The sequence below is a fragment of the Scardinius erythrophthalmus genome (assembly GCF_964197995.2).
Source record: "Scardinius erythrophthalmus genome assembly, chromosome: 19".
Taxonomy (NCBI): Eukaryota; Metazoa; Chordata; class Actinopteri; order Cypriniformes; family Leuciscidae; genus Scardinius; species Scardinius erythrophthalmus.
Genome location: NC_138239.1, coordinates 16,635,810 through 16,651,535, shown reverse-complemented (window position 1 = coordinate 16,651,535; position 15,726 = coordinate 16,635,810). Strand labels below are relative to the sequence as shown.

At 35.3% G+C, this 15,726-nt stretch overlaps 1 protein-coding gene across 2 annotated transcripts in view; it reads left to right on the top strand.

The window, feature by feature from the left end:
- arhgef10 (Rho guanine nucleotide exchange factor (GEF) 10) overlaps nt 1-15,726 on the top strand; it is a 50,438-nt gene that overhangs the window by 16,160 nt on the left and 18,552 nt on the right. For both annotated transcript variants that reach the window (XM_081394039.1, XM_081394038.1), the window contains 15 exons: nt 143-231; nt 498-554; nt 1,254-1,441; nt 2,804-2,920; nt 3,653-3,764; nt 3,890-3,999; nt 4,766-4,843; nt 4,999-5,178; nt 5,536-5,652; nt 7,131-7,223; nt 7,475-7,645; nt 9,200-9,345; nt 9,509-9,699; nt 13,671-13,786; nt 13,883-14,010. In XM_081394039.1, coding sequence (XP_081250165.1) covers nt 143-231; nt 498-554; nt 1,254-1,441; nt 2,804-2,920; nt 3,653-3,764; nt 3,890-3,999; nt 4,766-4,843; nt 4,999-5,178; nt 5,536-5,652; nt 7,131-7,223; nt 7,475-7,645; nt 9,200-9,345; nt 9,509-9,699; nt 13,671-13,786; nt 13,883-14,010 — 1,893 coding nt within the window. The remainder of the gene's footprint in view (nt 1-142; nt 232-497; nt 555-1,253; nt 1,442-2,803; nt 2,921-3,652; nt 3,765-3,889; nt 4,000-4,765; nt 4,844-4,998; nt 5,179-5,535; nt 5,653-7,130; nt 7,224-7,474; nt 7,646-9,199; nt 9,346-9,508; nt 9,700-13,670; nt 13,787-13,882; nt 14,011-15,726) is intronic.

The following is a 15,726-nucleotide window of genomic DNA, read 5'->3' as shown; positions in this document are numbered from 1 at the left end:
AATGTTGTATGAAACATCTTGAATATGAACTACTTTTTTTTCTGTATTTGTGTGTTGTTGTCAATACTGGGATGCAAACAAATATAGAAATTTGAAGGGAAGTTTGTATTAAATATATACCAATTCCAAATGTTTTGTCCAGTGTTTTTAGTGAAGAGTGTCCAGTCATCAGAGAGGAAGATGCTCTTACTAAGTGGGTATCAGACCCAGCAAACACAGCCTGGATGGAGAGTAAGTACTAAGCATTTTGCTAGGCTAATAAAATGCTTGGATTTAGATTGTGAATGTATGAATGAAGGCTTGTTTGCCATGTTCAGCTGTGTTTCCTGTTACTGTAGAGAGTCTCAGACATTTCCTTCCTTCTCTCTGAAGAACTGCTCAGCCTTTTTCAGTGGATTCATTGACGCATATTAATGCCCACTGTGCTGTTTTGGCTTGGTTGTACATATGAAATTGCAAGCCATGTGTGTTTGTTTACATGTTTCTGTTTGTTTTAGGTCCAGATGAAGTGATTTATGATGATGTGCCGAGAGAAAACTCTGGATCCACTACAGGTTTAGTATCTGGTCATTTTCTTTATCTTAACTTACTGTGTGATGCATTTGTTCAGATATTAATTAACCTATCAGCTAACAGCCAAAATGCAGTGCATGTACAGCCTAATAGGGGTGTGTGTGTGTGTGTGTGTGTGTGTGTGTGTGTGTGTGTGTGTGTGTGTGTGTGTGTGTGTGTGTGTGTGTGTGTGTGTGTGTGTGTGTGTGTGTGTGTGTGTGTGTGTGTGTGTGTGTGTGTGTGTGTGTGTGTGTGTGTGGTGTTTGTGTGTGTGTCTGTGTGTGTGTCTGTTGTGTGTGTGTTACTGTAATATAATAGTTATACTGATATATTACTATTACTGTTTACAGTAATTATATTATTGGTTTACAATACGTTCATGTTGTGTTTCCACACCACATAGCATATACAGTATTTGTATCTGTTTTGGCCTGCATATTCTTTTTAATAACTACAATTAGTAATAATTATATTCAAATTCAGATTAGTTGATAGATCCAGAATTGTATCTGTAAATCCCCCACCCCTGCAGCCTGGCTATGAAAAATGTGAGTGAAATGAAAACTGAGAGTAAAATTTGCCCTCTCAGCAATAAGACATTGTCATGTGACTGACAGCTCTGCTGTTATATTGATGACAGTCATGAGGGAATGAATTTGAACTGTTTTTTGTGTAAAATGTGAAAACTGTGTGCATGTCAGACCCAGATGAGATGATCTATGATGATGTTGAGTTCGGGGAGGAGGGCGGCAGCAGCTCGCTGGACAACGGCTGGAGCTCCAGTGAGTTTGAGAGCTATGAGGAAGCCAGTGACACAGAGAACGGACATGGAGAGAACGGTCTCCCAGACGCCTTCGTCAGGGGCCGTGCACCCAGCAAGAAAACACATGTGTGTATTTACACTACCACTGTCTCACTCTCCTTTCTCTCTTCTTCTTTTTTTCTCTGTAGTATAAAATGCAGCTGTTTCTTTGGTGTGAACATTGTGTCAGTGTAGTCAGATCTGATGTCTGGATCATTGTTTTTTTTAACATTTGCCCACACTAATATTTAAAAACAATGAGAAAAGTCTTTAATCTGCCCATAATGGTTTTGGTTTTGTTTGTATGTGTAGGCGCTGATTTAGTAGATGAGGTTGTTTTGAGTGAGTGTCTGTATGTGTTTATTTCAAAGTCTGGCCAGGGAATTGGTTTATTTTTGAACTGGCAGAACAAATTTAGAGTCAGATCATTTGAAACCTTTTTTGAGAGAGGGATTTGTAAGAGTTTAAGAGTGTGTATGTGTCTGCGTGTGTGTAAGGTCTAAGATTCATTGTTAGGAAGCGCCCAAAATGAAATTCTTTTAAAGGAATATACAAAGATTTTAATATTTAGAATCATATGTAATATTTATGAATCATATGTCTGGCATGCCATTGTTTGCAACCAACAAAAGTTTTTTCTTATGTTACAATTTTATACTTAATATTACTTAAAATGAATGCTCTGTCAATTCGATTAATTGTGATTAATTGAATCTAACAAAAGTTTTTGTTTATATAATATATGTGTGTGTATATATAGTACACACACCTTATATATATATATATATATATATATATATATATATATATATATATATATATATATATATATATATATATATATATATAAATATATAAATAATTTTTTTATATATATAATGTGTGTGTCTTTATATTATATATTATTTTATATTATATGTGTGTGCACACCTATGTTTGCAAATGTGTGTGTGTGTGTGTGTGTGTGTATATATATAGCGTGTGTGTATATATAGCATGTGTGTATATGTACATACACAGACAAGCATGCACACACAAATATATAATATATATATATACACAAACTTTTGTTAGATGCTATTAATCAGGATTAATTGATTTGATAGCACTACTTAAAATACATAGTTTTTTTACATTTATTTCAGAATTAATTTGATTCTTTTGATGTTTGTTTATTTATTTATTTTATTTGTTTTTTATGGTAGTGTTTTTAATAGTATTTTTAATAATGGTCATCGACCCATAACAGGGGGAAAAAATTATTATAGAAATAATTGTCAAATTATTATTGAAATATTATGGAATTTTATTGTCAGTGCACCCCTGTTATTTTGTATGGTAAACAATAGCATGCCACATAGACATTAAGAATATTAACGGAGTGAGTTTCTAAATCAAACAAGGGAATGATGGAGTTATGCAGTAACTCGTTCTCTGCCCCCTGTTCAGCTGTCTGAAGATCTGACGCGTTTGAAAGAGCACTATGAGAGAAAGATGCGAGATCTCATGGCAAACACAGTGGGAACAGTAGAGCTACAGCAGCTCAAACACAAACACGAGCAGAAGGTAAAAGAACAAGAGCGTGTATGTTAGCCTGACGTCTCTAGAGGTGCTCTTTCTTCTCTGTGCTGGTGGTGGGCTTCCTCTGACCTCCGTCATCCTCACTAAACATCTGTTTGCATCTCCATAGATATAGCTGTTGTCATCTGTGGAAACTGAATGTTGTACACATTTTGACCTCATTCATCCTCACTTCATATGTGGCTTCGCATGTCATTCTGTTTAAAATTGTTGGTATATGATTTTTTTTTTTTCCTCAGTGACTGCCACAGCAGGGCACAACATTTATTAAATATTTGAATAAAGGGACTTTGAATCAGAAAAAATCTGTTGTTGAGTTCTGCATGCACGGATTTGCAGTTGCAGTTGTTGTTTCTCTTATTTATCCATCAGACTTCATGTTCCCTCATCTCTCATTTTACCCATGTGGTGTCTGTGTCGATCTTTTCATTGTGTGTTTATTCACAACATAATTTAGTTAGGATGCATGTTTTTGTGTTGTTTTTGAGATCCTATGTTCAAGTTGGATAGTTCTTCTCCATGGTGATGGGTTCATCTTGTTAATTCCTATCAAATTGATATGAAATATCAGGGGTGAATTCACTAAAGAGTTGCTCCACTTTTGCGTCCGGGTTTTCTGCACAAAACCTCCATCTTATTCAATAAACATTACACTGTGTACATTTTTCTGCACAGATTTTGTGAGCTCACTCCTAAATGATGTTGCATGTGCTACAGATGCAGCGGCTTGTAAAAGCAGCTAAAGATGGAACTAAAGATGGTCTGCAAAAAACCAAAGCCGCGGTGAGAAAGGGACGATCTTTCATCCGCACCAGATCTCTCTGTTATGGTAAGAGCACAAATAATACAACCTCCAATGTAATGAATTCACAGAGGATTGTCATCTTGATTAATATGCTTCTTCTGTTTAATTTATTTGATGAATCCATCATTCTTTCATCATTCTTTCCTCAGAGAAGAAACCCAGCTGTTTTGATGAAGAGTCAGATCTGTTCATAGAGGTGGAGTGTTTTAATGTTGACCCAGTGCTGAGACCCGCACCTGATGGGCTTTCTCAACACCAGGTACTTTTTACCAACTTTTAACCAACTTAAAAGTGTGTGTGTTTGAGTGTGTGTGTGTGTGTGTGTGTGTGTGTGTGTGTGTGTGTAGTAGTATACATACTATGTACAAACAAAAGTTTGGGGTCAGTAAGGATTTTATTTACTATTAATACTTTTATTCAATAAGGATGCGTTCGATTGATCAAAAGTGACAGTAAAGACTTTTACATTATTATAAAAGATTTCTGTTTCAAATAAATGCCATTCTTTCCACTTTTTCAGATAATCCTGAACAAAATATCACATTCCACATATTATTATCCACATACTATTCCAATATTAAGCAGCACAACGCAGTTTTCAACATTGATAATAATAAGAAATGTTTCTTAAGCACCAAATCAGCATATTGGAGTAATGGCTGCTAAAATTACGGCTTTTCAATCACAGGAATAAATTACATTTTAAAATGTATTAAAACAGAAAACAGCTATTTTTAATTGTAATAACATTTCAAAATATTATTGTTTTTTACAGTATTTTTGCTCAATTAAATGCAGCTTCTTTGCAAAACATTAAAAACATCATACAGACGCCATCAGTAGTGAATGAAGTAATCCTTCTGCTTAAAGTTTAGGTTTTGCTTAAAAAGTGTTTGTGCCATATTTCTTTTTTTTTAAAAGCCAGTTGGTCTTTATGTTTTGTTATTTAATGTGCAGACGTTCATACATTTTCTGAGTGTGACTGAAGTGCCCTTGTACATTTGTTTTTCTGTGTGCATGAACAGGTGATGAGGAGATGCATTCTGGAGATGATTCTAGAGAGTGAGAAGAACTATCTGGAAGCTCTGAAGAGAATTTTAGAGGTTTACTATTTTTGTCTGTTTTACCTGTGCTGCTTTACATTGCAGTGGAGAATTTGTTATTAAATGCATTATAATTTTAAACCTTTTGTCATTTGACTGTCTGCACATACTCATCATCCAATTATGTAAAAAAAAAAATTCTTTGCACAAAACAGCAATATGAGAAACCACTGGTAGAGATTGAGCCTCGGTTACTGAGCGACCGCAAGCTTAAGGTGGTGTTTTATCGGATTCGGGAGATCTTGCAGTGCCATGCCCTGTTCCAGATGGCGCTGGCCAGTCGTGTGTCTGACTGGGACGAGCTAGAGATGATCGGAGATGTGTTTGTAGCGTCGGTGAGATATCTGATTTTGTGATTTAATTGATTTGTTGTGGGAGGACATACACAGCACTGATCATCTTGAAGATTCAGTTACTTTTTCAAGTTTTAGAGTTTAAGAGTTTTAATGCGTCTATTTCTAAGCGAAAAAAACTGCTTGAACATCATGCCTGTAAAGTCTTAAATCCTAAACTTTTATGTTTTTTACATGTACAAACCTTCTCCACCCTTAACCATCTGTTGTGAGGTTATGTGTGTCTCAAAGTAATCTTCAACAGTAAAAAACCTATAGTTCATGAGAGAAATTATCCCATTTAAAAGTATCATGGTTTCCACTCTTATATTTGTGCCGTCACCTCTGTCTCTTCTGCAGTTTTCTAAGTCTATGGTGTTGGACGCTTACAGTGAGTATGTGAATAACTTCAGCTTGGCGATGGGAGTGGTGCGGAAGGCGTGTGCATCTAAGCCCTGTTTCCTCGACTTTCTCAAGGTTAGACATCCCAAAAGAGTCCAGAATGTTCCTGTGGTGCAGTAATTACATGTCAAACAGTTTTGCATTTTTCTGTTATGTAATTCACAATAATAAGTTTTAACCCTTATTAAGATGATGATCTAAATCCTAAAACAGGCCGAATTAAAATAAATATCCAAAATCGTCCAATATGATGGCAAAATATGATGATGATCTCAATGGTGAATTTACACATTCAGGTCAAATGCTCATCAAAAGTGGGTGCCGGCAGTGTTTGACTGGATTGCAAAAATAACAACTACTCCGTGTAAATGTAATATTGTTCCTTTAAACAATAAATCAATGTGATCAAAAAGTAAAAATTTGGCAAGGATGCGTTAAATTGATTAAAAGTGATAGTAAAAGCATTTACATTGTTATAAAAAATTTAAGAAATAACTTAATTCATCGAAGAATCTTGAAAAAATGCTTCACCTTTCCCACAAATGTATTAAAGGAGAACTCCGGTCAATTTTAAAAATGAGCTCATTTTTTTGTAAATTTGGAGTGCTGTCAATACAGAGAACAACGACAAAAATCGGTGTTGCCTACACTGTGTTATCCTCTTTTTAAAATTTGCACCCTGTTGACTTCAATGGGGCAAGTTTTAAACCTGCTTTTAGCCTCTTTACATCCTTGATGTGTCATTACAAGTACACAGGTCATGTGAGTGATTCCTTCAGAGTGAGCACGGGTGAATCTGACTGCAGTAGATGTGAAAGATATTAATTAAAATTATGTTATTTCAGCCAGCGCACATACCAGTATTTTCTTCCTGTTTTCGGTCGAAGTCCATAGTAATCGATTGTCGAGTTCACGCGCGTGATCATAGGTAACTAAACCTATGCGTGAACTCGACAATCGATTACTTTGGACTTCGACCGAAAACAGGAAGAAAATACAGGGATGTGCGCTGGAGGAATCACTCACATTAGCTGTGCACTTGTAATGACACCTCAAGGATGTAAAGAGGCTAAAAGCAGGTTTAAAACTTGCCCCATTGAAGTCAACAGGGTGCAAATTTTAAAAAGAGGATAACACAGTGTAGGCAACACCGATTTTTGTCGTTGTTCTCTGTATTGACAGCACTCCAAATTTACAAAAAAATGAGCTCAATGTTAAAATTGACCGGAGTTCTCCTTTAAGTGGCACAATTTTTTTCACAATTGATAATAATATAAGAAATGTTACCTCAGCAACAAATCCGCATATTCGAATGATTTCTGAAGGATCATGTGACACTGAAGACTGGAGTAATGATGCTGAAAATTCAGCTTTGCATCACAGGAATAAATTACATTTTGAAATATATTCAAATAGAAAAGCAGTTATTTGAAATAATAAGAATAATAATTCGCAATATTTCTGTTTTTACTGTATTTTTGATCAAATAAGTGCAGCTTTGGTAAGCAGAAGAAGCTCCAAGATTACTCATGCTGTTTGTGTTATGTTCACAGCACCGTCAGGAGACTAACAAAGACCATCTGACCCTCTATGGACTGATGATGAAGCCTATTCAACGGTTCCCTCAGTTTATACTGCTGCTGCAAGTGCGTCTTACCTCACATGCTCTTTCAGTACTGTTAATATTAAGAAATTACACGTGCTCCAGTTACACTCATTGCAAAAAAATATCTTGACATCTCCTGAAGAGGGCGCCTCTTTCTTTCTCATCCACATCACATCAAGAGTCGCTTTCATGTAGTTCATGAACTCGCATAAAAGGCAAAACTTTCATTGACGATTAGGTTTTCATTCACTCCATTTTTCTCTTGTTGTAATTTTCTGCGTCTCTTTGTAGGACATGTTAAAAAACACACCAGTGGGCCATCCCGATCGTCTTCCACTTCAGATGGCTCTCACTGAACTGGAAACGCTTGCCGAAAAATTAAACGAGAGGAAAAGAGAAGCCGACCAGCGCTGTGAGATCAGACACATTGCTAAGGCTATGAATGAACATTACCTCAACAAGGTACTGCACCCCCTCTGCTGATTGATCACAGTTGTACACCTCAAACCCGTTGTATGAATGTGTGGGTGCTTAGTCAAATATGTCATTTGACATTTGGGAGTTTCACACAGCGCAGTTAAACCTAGAGTGTGTTTGAGCCCTGCTGTCACTCATATGAAGTCAGTACTGAGCCAATACTGTAAACAGAACCAGCTTGAACAGTCCACACCATCTGGGGCTCTGATATATTTTGCTTAACTTTGCACTCTTTGACTGCTTGCTCTTTCTTGTGGATGGATAGGTGTTTTTTATTCTCTAAATATACTTACAGTAAGTTTAATTTCCATCTAACATGGTATGAAACGCATTTTGGATTTTAGATGGCATGTTAAACTATAGTATACCCATGAGGAGCACATACATGACACATGCTCTCCTAAAGCTAATAAAGGCTTTAATCAACTATTAACCAGCAGCTTCAAGAACCAACACTGGAGTAAAACAAAAAGATATGTCATATACCAGACTATTTTAGATTAAATACATTTCAACAGCAAGTTTTTTTTATTAATTTTTAATAAGAAAATTAATAATACTTAATTAATTATTTTTAAGGAAATTAATACTTTTATTCAGAGTGCATTAATTGACATTAATTGAGATTAAAACATTTATAATGTTTGAAAAGGTAGGTTTAATTTTCAAATAAATGCTTTTCTTTTGAACTTCTATTCATCAAAGAATCCTTAAAATATTATCAGGGTTTCTGCAAAGATATTAAGCAGCACAACTGATTTCTGAAGGATCATGTGACACTGAAGAGACACTGAAAAGTCAGCTTTGCCATTGTATGATTAAATTACTTATTTTAAAATATTATTTTAATATATTTCACAGTATTACTGTTTTACTGTAATTTCGATCAAATAAATGCAGCCATAAAATACCTCTTTCAAAAACATTGTTAAAAAATTGGTAAATGGGAATATTAATCAAACAATAATACTGAAAACATGTATCTCTGTTCGCTGAATAATTTTAGCTTCAATAAGCCATTTGAAGCCAAACATGAAGAAAGTTAAGCCTAAAACAATACAGTGAATGGCTCAATTTATTTACAAGCCCGCTTCTTAGTTAAATTCTGACACCTCTGAATCTGTATTGATGTGTCATATCTAATAATCACTCAGTGGTGGGGGGAATATTTTTTCTTAAGCTAAGCATGAATTCATAAAAATTGAAAGTAGAAAAAAAATAGAAAGGTTCTGTTGCAAATAGATTAAAACACTTCTGTGGCCTGTTTTGAATATTTCATAATGAAATAATAAGTAGGTGTATTTAGCATATTTTACTGTCCATTTTATTCCCCTCAAATCATCCCGCAGTCCATATTGGACAAATATGTGTGTGGTCAGGATCATCTGATGAGTGACTGTGACAAAGTAGGACCCTTAAATATTTAATCCCCAGCTCAACCCTTTTATTGCTGTTTCTGCTTCTCTCTCCATTCATCTCTCTCTCTCTCTCTCTCTCTCTCTCTCTCTCTCTCTCTCTCTCTCTCTCTCTCTCTCTCAGCTGCTAAGCAGCGGCAGTCGTTATCTGATTTGTTCTGATGATGTGGTGGAAACAGTTTATAATGATCGTGGGGAGATCATTAAGACTAAAGAACGCCGAGTCTTTCTTCTGAATGATGTTCTCATGTGTGCCACCCCCAACCAGCGGTATGACCATTACACATTATCTGCAATTACTGTCAGTCTAAACTGTTCAGCACAGCATCACTCAGAAAACATCTAATCCTGGATATTTAGAGTTAAACCTTCTTCCTCCACACAAATCCCTCCTCCATCTCCATCTGAGTAAACCAGTGTTTCTCTCCTCCAGCCCCTCTCAGGATGGTGTGAGTGTGGGAGCTGGAGGTGAAGGTGTTCCCTCAGGACAGCGCTTCCTGCTCAAGTGGAGTGTGCCTTTGAGTTTTGTGGAGGTCGTGGAGTTTGGCTCCAGCGAAGAGATGGGCGACTCCAGATTTCCCCCCTTGCACTCAGGAGATAAAGTCGTCATCAATGCTAAACCTAGTAAGTTCTTGTTATACACACAAAAACATGTATTCAAAAACATCTACTCTGCGCCAGATTTCCGTAGTAACTAAAAATCTGTCTGAATCTGGGTGCAAAGAGTTATTTTCAGGTATTACTGGAGGTCAAGGTCAAATGGTGGTTCAGGTTCTGGGTTAAAAACTCAACTTTTTCACATTCAAGCACTTGCTGCCCTTGCAGAATGAAAATATATTTCCCATATATGAATGATCAATATTAAATGGTTTAACGGTATATTTGAAAATATACAGAATAATATATTGTGTTAATATATTACAATATATTGAATAATACATAAGGAATTGCCGCCTTTCATTAATTGAAAAATATGTGACAATATATTTACTAATATATCATAATGTATCTAATTTTATATTCAGTGATCCACTTCATAATATATAGATATATACGTGATCAGATATGGGACTGCATGTGTAACACTGCAGATATATGTATTCATGCTACATAATCACAAATATATAGACAAATATATAATGTATTATATTTTTTATATTTTTTAATTATCTACATTATAAATGTTTCATATGTTCAAGCTAGCTGTCAAAAGCACAAGCACACCTGCATGTGCTAAAGGATTTAACCAAGAGACTATCACTGTGCTGAGGAGTGCACAACCATTATTATTAAAATATAGTAATTACAGTCGTAATGGTCTTCGGCCAATCGTCAACTTCACCACAGGTTCTACTCTTTAGGACAATGGTAACCCCAAAAACTCAGACATACCAGAAAACATTTTTAATTAAAATAATAGAGCATTAAACACTAACAGATTTAACAGATTCCCCGTATATTAATATTGAGCAAAACACATTAAATAACACATTTTAACATTTGCTCTCCTTTAACAGTCAGAAGCAAAGCATGCTGGGAACTAGAAATCTGTTGTAACTCTTTCCTTGAATGTGTGTGTGTGTATATATATATATATATATATATATATATATATATATATATATATATATATATATATATATATATATATATATATATATATATATGTATGTGTGTGTGAACATGCATTCACATTTATATGGGAACATGTATGTGCAATATATGTACACATTAAAGGATAAAACTTTGTGAATATTACATGTAATGCTATTCATTTATAAATATTTGGTCAATGCATATATTGCAGTATATTGAAAAATATAAGCATTAGTTTCATGTATTATGTAATATATCGCATTAGATTTTGCAGTATATTCCCATATATTTTTGTTCCGTAAGGGTTGGCCATAAACTACAGAGCTTATGGTCCATCTACTACAGAGATCACCACCAAGACCACCGACTGTGTCCTTAAATGAGGCTTTCCAGATGAAATATCGCTGTCGCTGTTGTGTGCTGGAAGTTGTTTTGGATATAAATGTCTCCTTGATTCAAAAATAATCAAACAACTTAACATAGCCAAGTGGTTGAAGCAATAGAAGGAAGTGCTCAGAGAGATATCCATTCTGCACCACCCTTAAGCAACAATACACTCGTGTTATTTTTAAACGTGCATGAGATGTGACATTTAAAAAACCTCACAATTATTCCGAAAAATACATGGTCAGATTTCTGACACATCCAGATAAAGTTTCCATGGAAAATATGACACTGAAAACACTGGTGTTAGACACTGTTTACTGTGCTTTCCAGACAGTGTCACATCTGACAAAATCGTCATCGAAGTCTGGCTTTTAATGTTAGATCTTAAAAATGAATTATTGATGGAAAATGTCAGGAGAACGGGAAAGAGAGAGATGGGGATAGGGAGAGGAAAAGATAATAGAGACAACTCAAAAGCTTTCTGCTTAAAGAAGGGATGTTATACACAACATTTCTCCTCATTATACCTAGCAAAACAGGATTCTTTGAGTTAGTGTTCGCCTAGCTAGCGCTAGTGCTGTGCTAGTCAGCTAGAAGTCGTCTGTTTTAGTAAATTGCCTGTTTCCTCGGGGATTTCAGACAGAGTTGTTTTAAAAATGGCTGCTGTCTCACCCCCTGCTGTTCCAGCGCATCTGTAAATATGGGGTTTAATGCAATGCATGCTGAATATTCATAAAGTTGTCCTGATTTACAGAGATGTATTTTTGGGGGAGCTGTTATAGACTCCAATGCAGAAAACGCAGAATAATAATAAAACAACCCTTCAGTGCTCGACCCCTAATGACACAACAATTCTTTTCAAAATCATGCGCCGCTGAGGACGTCTTTTCTCTCCTCGGAGGCAGTCTGCTCTGTTTTTGTGGTTTGAAGGAAACAGGTCACACTGACTCATGAAACTGAACAAAAGAGGAAAGACTGTTTTTCCTGTTTCACTGCGTCTGCTCTATTCAGCACAGCTGAGGTGACAAAAGAAGGGACTCCGGTGGGATTTTACAAGACATTATGCAAAAAACCCACACTGTAGAAGTAATTCAGTTCTGTAATTCTCATCTGAATGCTAGTTTCACTTTTACAGTTTTAGACAGATGAAACGCACCGAACACTCTGTGCCGTTCCTCTAATGTTGGAAGATTTTCAGCGTGGTCGAAAAAGACTGGTGTTGTCTCTATGGTTACTGAAAACACATTCTGCTCTGATTCAAACTAGAGCACTGAATCAAGAGCTCTTGCATTCCCAGCCCCTTTCTTTCTTTATTCTCTCTCGTTTTACTTTTCCTATTCTAATTAACCATGGAGAATAAAGCTGCCAAGAGTGATGTCACTGTTGGAAACTCTGTGAAAAAGTTTCAGAGAAGTTCCAGAGCACCATTTTACATGTATTCATTTTGCAGAAACTTTTTTCAAATTGAAAATGTTTAAATGTTCTGTCTAGTTTTCTAGTTAAGTTCGTTAGTATGTAAGACTGAATTAAGTGCTGAAGTACCGCCTTAGTCTTTGTCAATGTTATTTTAGAATTATTTATATATTAATATTTTGAATTAGCTTTTATTTTTATATTTTCAGTTTTCATTTTCATTTTAGTTTAAGTTTAGTAATCTTATCTTCTTAGTTTTTTATATTTTTATATAGAATTGATGTTTTATTATTAGTCATTTTTTTAAGTTTAGGTTTTTCGTCTAATATTTCTTTATTTCAGTTTACTGAAAGCAATTTTCAGAAAGGTTTGGTTTTAGTTTATGTTTTTTGAGCACAAGGATTTAGTTTTAGAAAACTTTGACATTAGGGAGAATAAAACATCCTTTTCCCCCCACACATCTTTAAGCACCTCTTCAAAGGATAAATGTTGTATACTTGCTGAGCCTGACACTTCTGAACAAACGTAAACGCACAAACGCAGCCAAATACAGATTGTGTGTGTTCTTATATTGACACAGAGTCTATGGCTGCCCCTGCCTCCTGAGCCTCATGTCTCATGTTTCTTTAGTGTATCCATGCTAAAGCAACTTGTTGTTATGTTTGTCCTCCTGCATGCTGATGTACTGCCAGACATTATTGGACTCATTTAGATGGTCTTCATAGAACACTGTCTAATGGCAACATTATTTTGATATGCATATTAGCGAACATGTCACTTCAGTTACTTAAAAATGCTTACAAATGTTTTTTATTTACTTTAGAAAATTTGTGTATATGTGAGACTCCCATTTTACTCTACTCAACATTTCTGTCTCTCTCTCTCTCTCTCTCTCTCTCTCTCTCTATCTTGAAAGAGCAGAGCAGCACAAAGCAGTCTATTGTATGGGACAAAATTTGGGAGATAGTCAGATCCACACAGGACAGTCTTTATGACTCTAATTTGAACAAGTGTTTAATGATTCGCTGTATAATATGAATCAGTTTCAACTGTAATGCTCAAAGCTAGTAAAGTAGAAAATGGAGCCAAACTAAACAAATAGTACTGTGATGGTGATATTTTATAAGCTGGATAAAATCCTCAGATGATGATTAATACTACTTTGACTTTAACTTCAATCGGCTTTGTCTCATTTGCAGATAAATTGTATATGGGTCCAGGGCAGCTGTACCAGGACCTACAGAACCTGATCCATGACCTGAGTTTGGTGAACCAGATCTCTACCATGATCAGCAGTCTGAAGGGGAACTATCAGGTGAGGTGTTCATTTCACTGTTTTGCTGAAACCAGGATGCACGCAGTTCTTGCCACTTATGTCAATTTAACACACTCACTCTCTCTCTCTCTCCAGAATGTTAATGGGACAGTTGCTCAGGATTGGGTTTCAGGTCTCCAGCGACTAATTTTAAAGAAAGAAGAGGAGATTCGTGCAGCTGATCGCTGTAGGATACAACTACAGTTACCAGGGAAGCAAGACAAGTATGTGTGACCTCAGCTTGACCCTTAATACACTACCGTCCAAAAGTTTGGCGTTTATACATTTTTTATTTTAAACGTTCACGAAAGAAGTCTCTTATATTCACCAAGGCTGCATTTACTTGATTAAAAATACAGTCAAAACAGTAATGATGTGAAATGTTATTACAATTTTTAAATAACTGTTTTCTATTTTAATATATTTTTATAATGTAATTTGTTTCTTGTGATGGCAAAGTTGAATTTTACTTCCATGTGAAGTGCCCCCCTTTACTTCCATGTGAAGTTACCCCCCTTCCATGTGAAGTGTTTGAGTGAAGTGAAAAGCGCTATATAAATGTAATGAATTATTCTTATTCTTATTAAAACATGAAAAAATTATTATTTAAAATAACAAATGTATTTTAAGTCAAGTCAGGTTTATTTATATAGTGCTTTATATTTAGATTGTTTCAAACCAGCTTTACAGTGATAAACAGGAAAATGAGGATTCAATGATGTAAACAGAATTCAATTCTGCTGTAAAGCAGCTCTAAAAAGACAATAATAAACAGTCATTATTCAGTTGAAATCAGTTCAGGGTTGATTTATTTCCATCAATAACTGTGTAAAGTACATCAATTATGAAATGAGTTCAATTCTGCTATAAAGCAGCTCTGGAGTAACAGTGATGTCATCATCCAGCTCAGTTCAGTTAGTGTGACTCATTCAATAGTGTCACTGCAGTCAAATAAGTAATATTGCTGAATTTTAAGTTTTAATGTATTTAGTATTTATTGGGATCTATTGGTTTCTGCATTGCTGAATTTATGCATACAAGACACAAATTAAAGTATTAATGTTTTTAATAGTGAGCATTATCATGTGCATATGTTAATTTTAGGGGGCATTTTTATTATTATTATTATTAATTAGGGTGCACACATATGCCAAAACAGATTTATTTAGGCTTCTTAATTCACTTCTTAAAACCGTGGAACTCAGGCTTTTAAATGATCAAACTTCCATGTCTCATGTGACTTTAAGAATGACCTCAAATCCCTAATCAGACCCCAAAGAAATATTGTGCTGTTATTATCCTCCTCCTGTGGATCAGAGGCTTTGTAGTGTGCAGTTGTCACAAACATACGCACACACCGATTATTTGTCACTGTATGCTTGGATTTTAGTGTCTGGATTATAGGAGTATCTTTAGACTCCCAGCTGTCAAACTAATCTCTCTGATAACATAAATCTCTATCACACACTGTGACTGCTGGAAAATATATGCAGTTGACTTTTTTTCTTTTGAGTTTGTGGTGGGAGTGGTCTGACTGGATTACATGACCTCACTCTTATGCTTCTGGTCGTTATCTATTATTTATATCTACACTATGAAGTTGTGTAGACGGTTAAAAAGACTCTTCGAAAGTCATTGAAATATAAATTCATTGCCAATTTAAAAATATGGAAAAGTTATAAATTCTGTGTTCTGTTGATTTAGTATTGAATCTGGCCAATTGTTAAATCATATCCTGCAATGTTACCTTATAAACCAGAAGGGACCCTGTCTGTTTCTCCAGCTGTCTGACCAGCTGAATCCATGCTGAAATATTTAGACTACCCAGGAGATTTGTATACCGCCTAATGCATGTCCTGTGAATCTAGACAAACATGTATTGTTTCTATTGTGAAAGCTTTTCCTGAGAAAAATCTGAACTTTGTTTGTGATTTTCACTT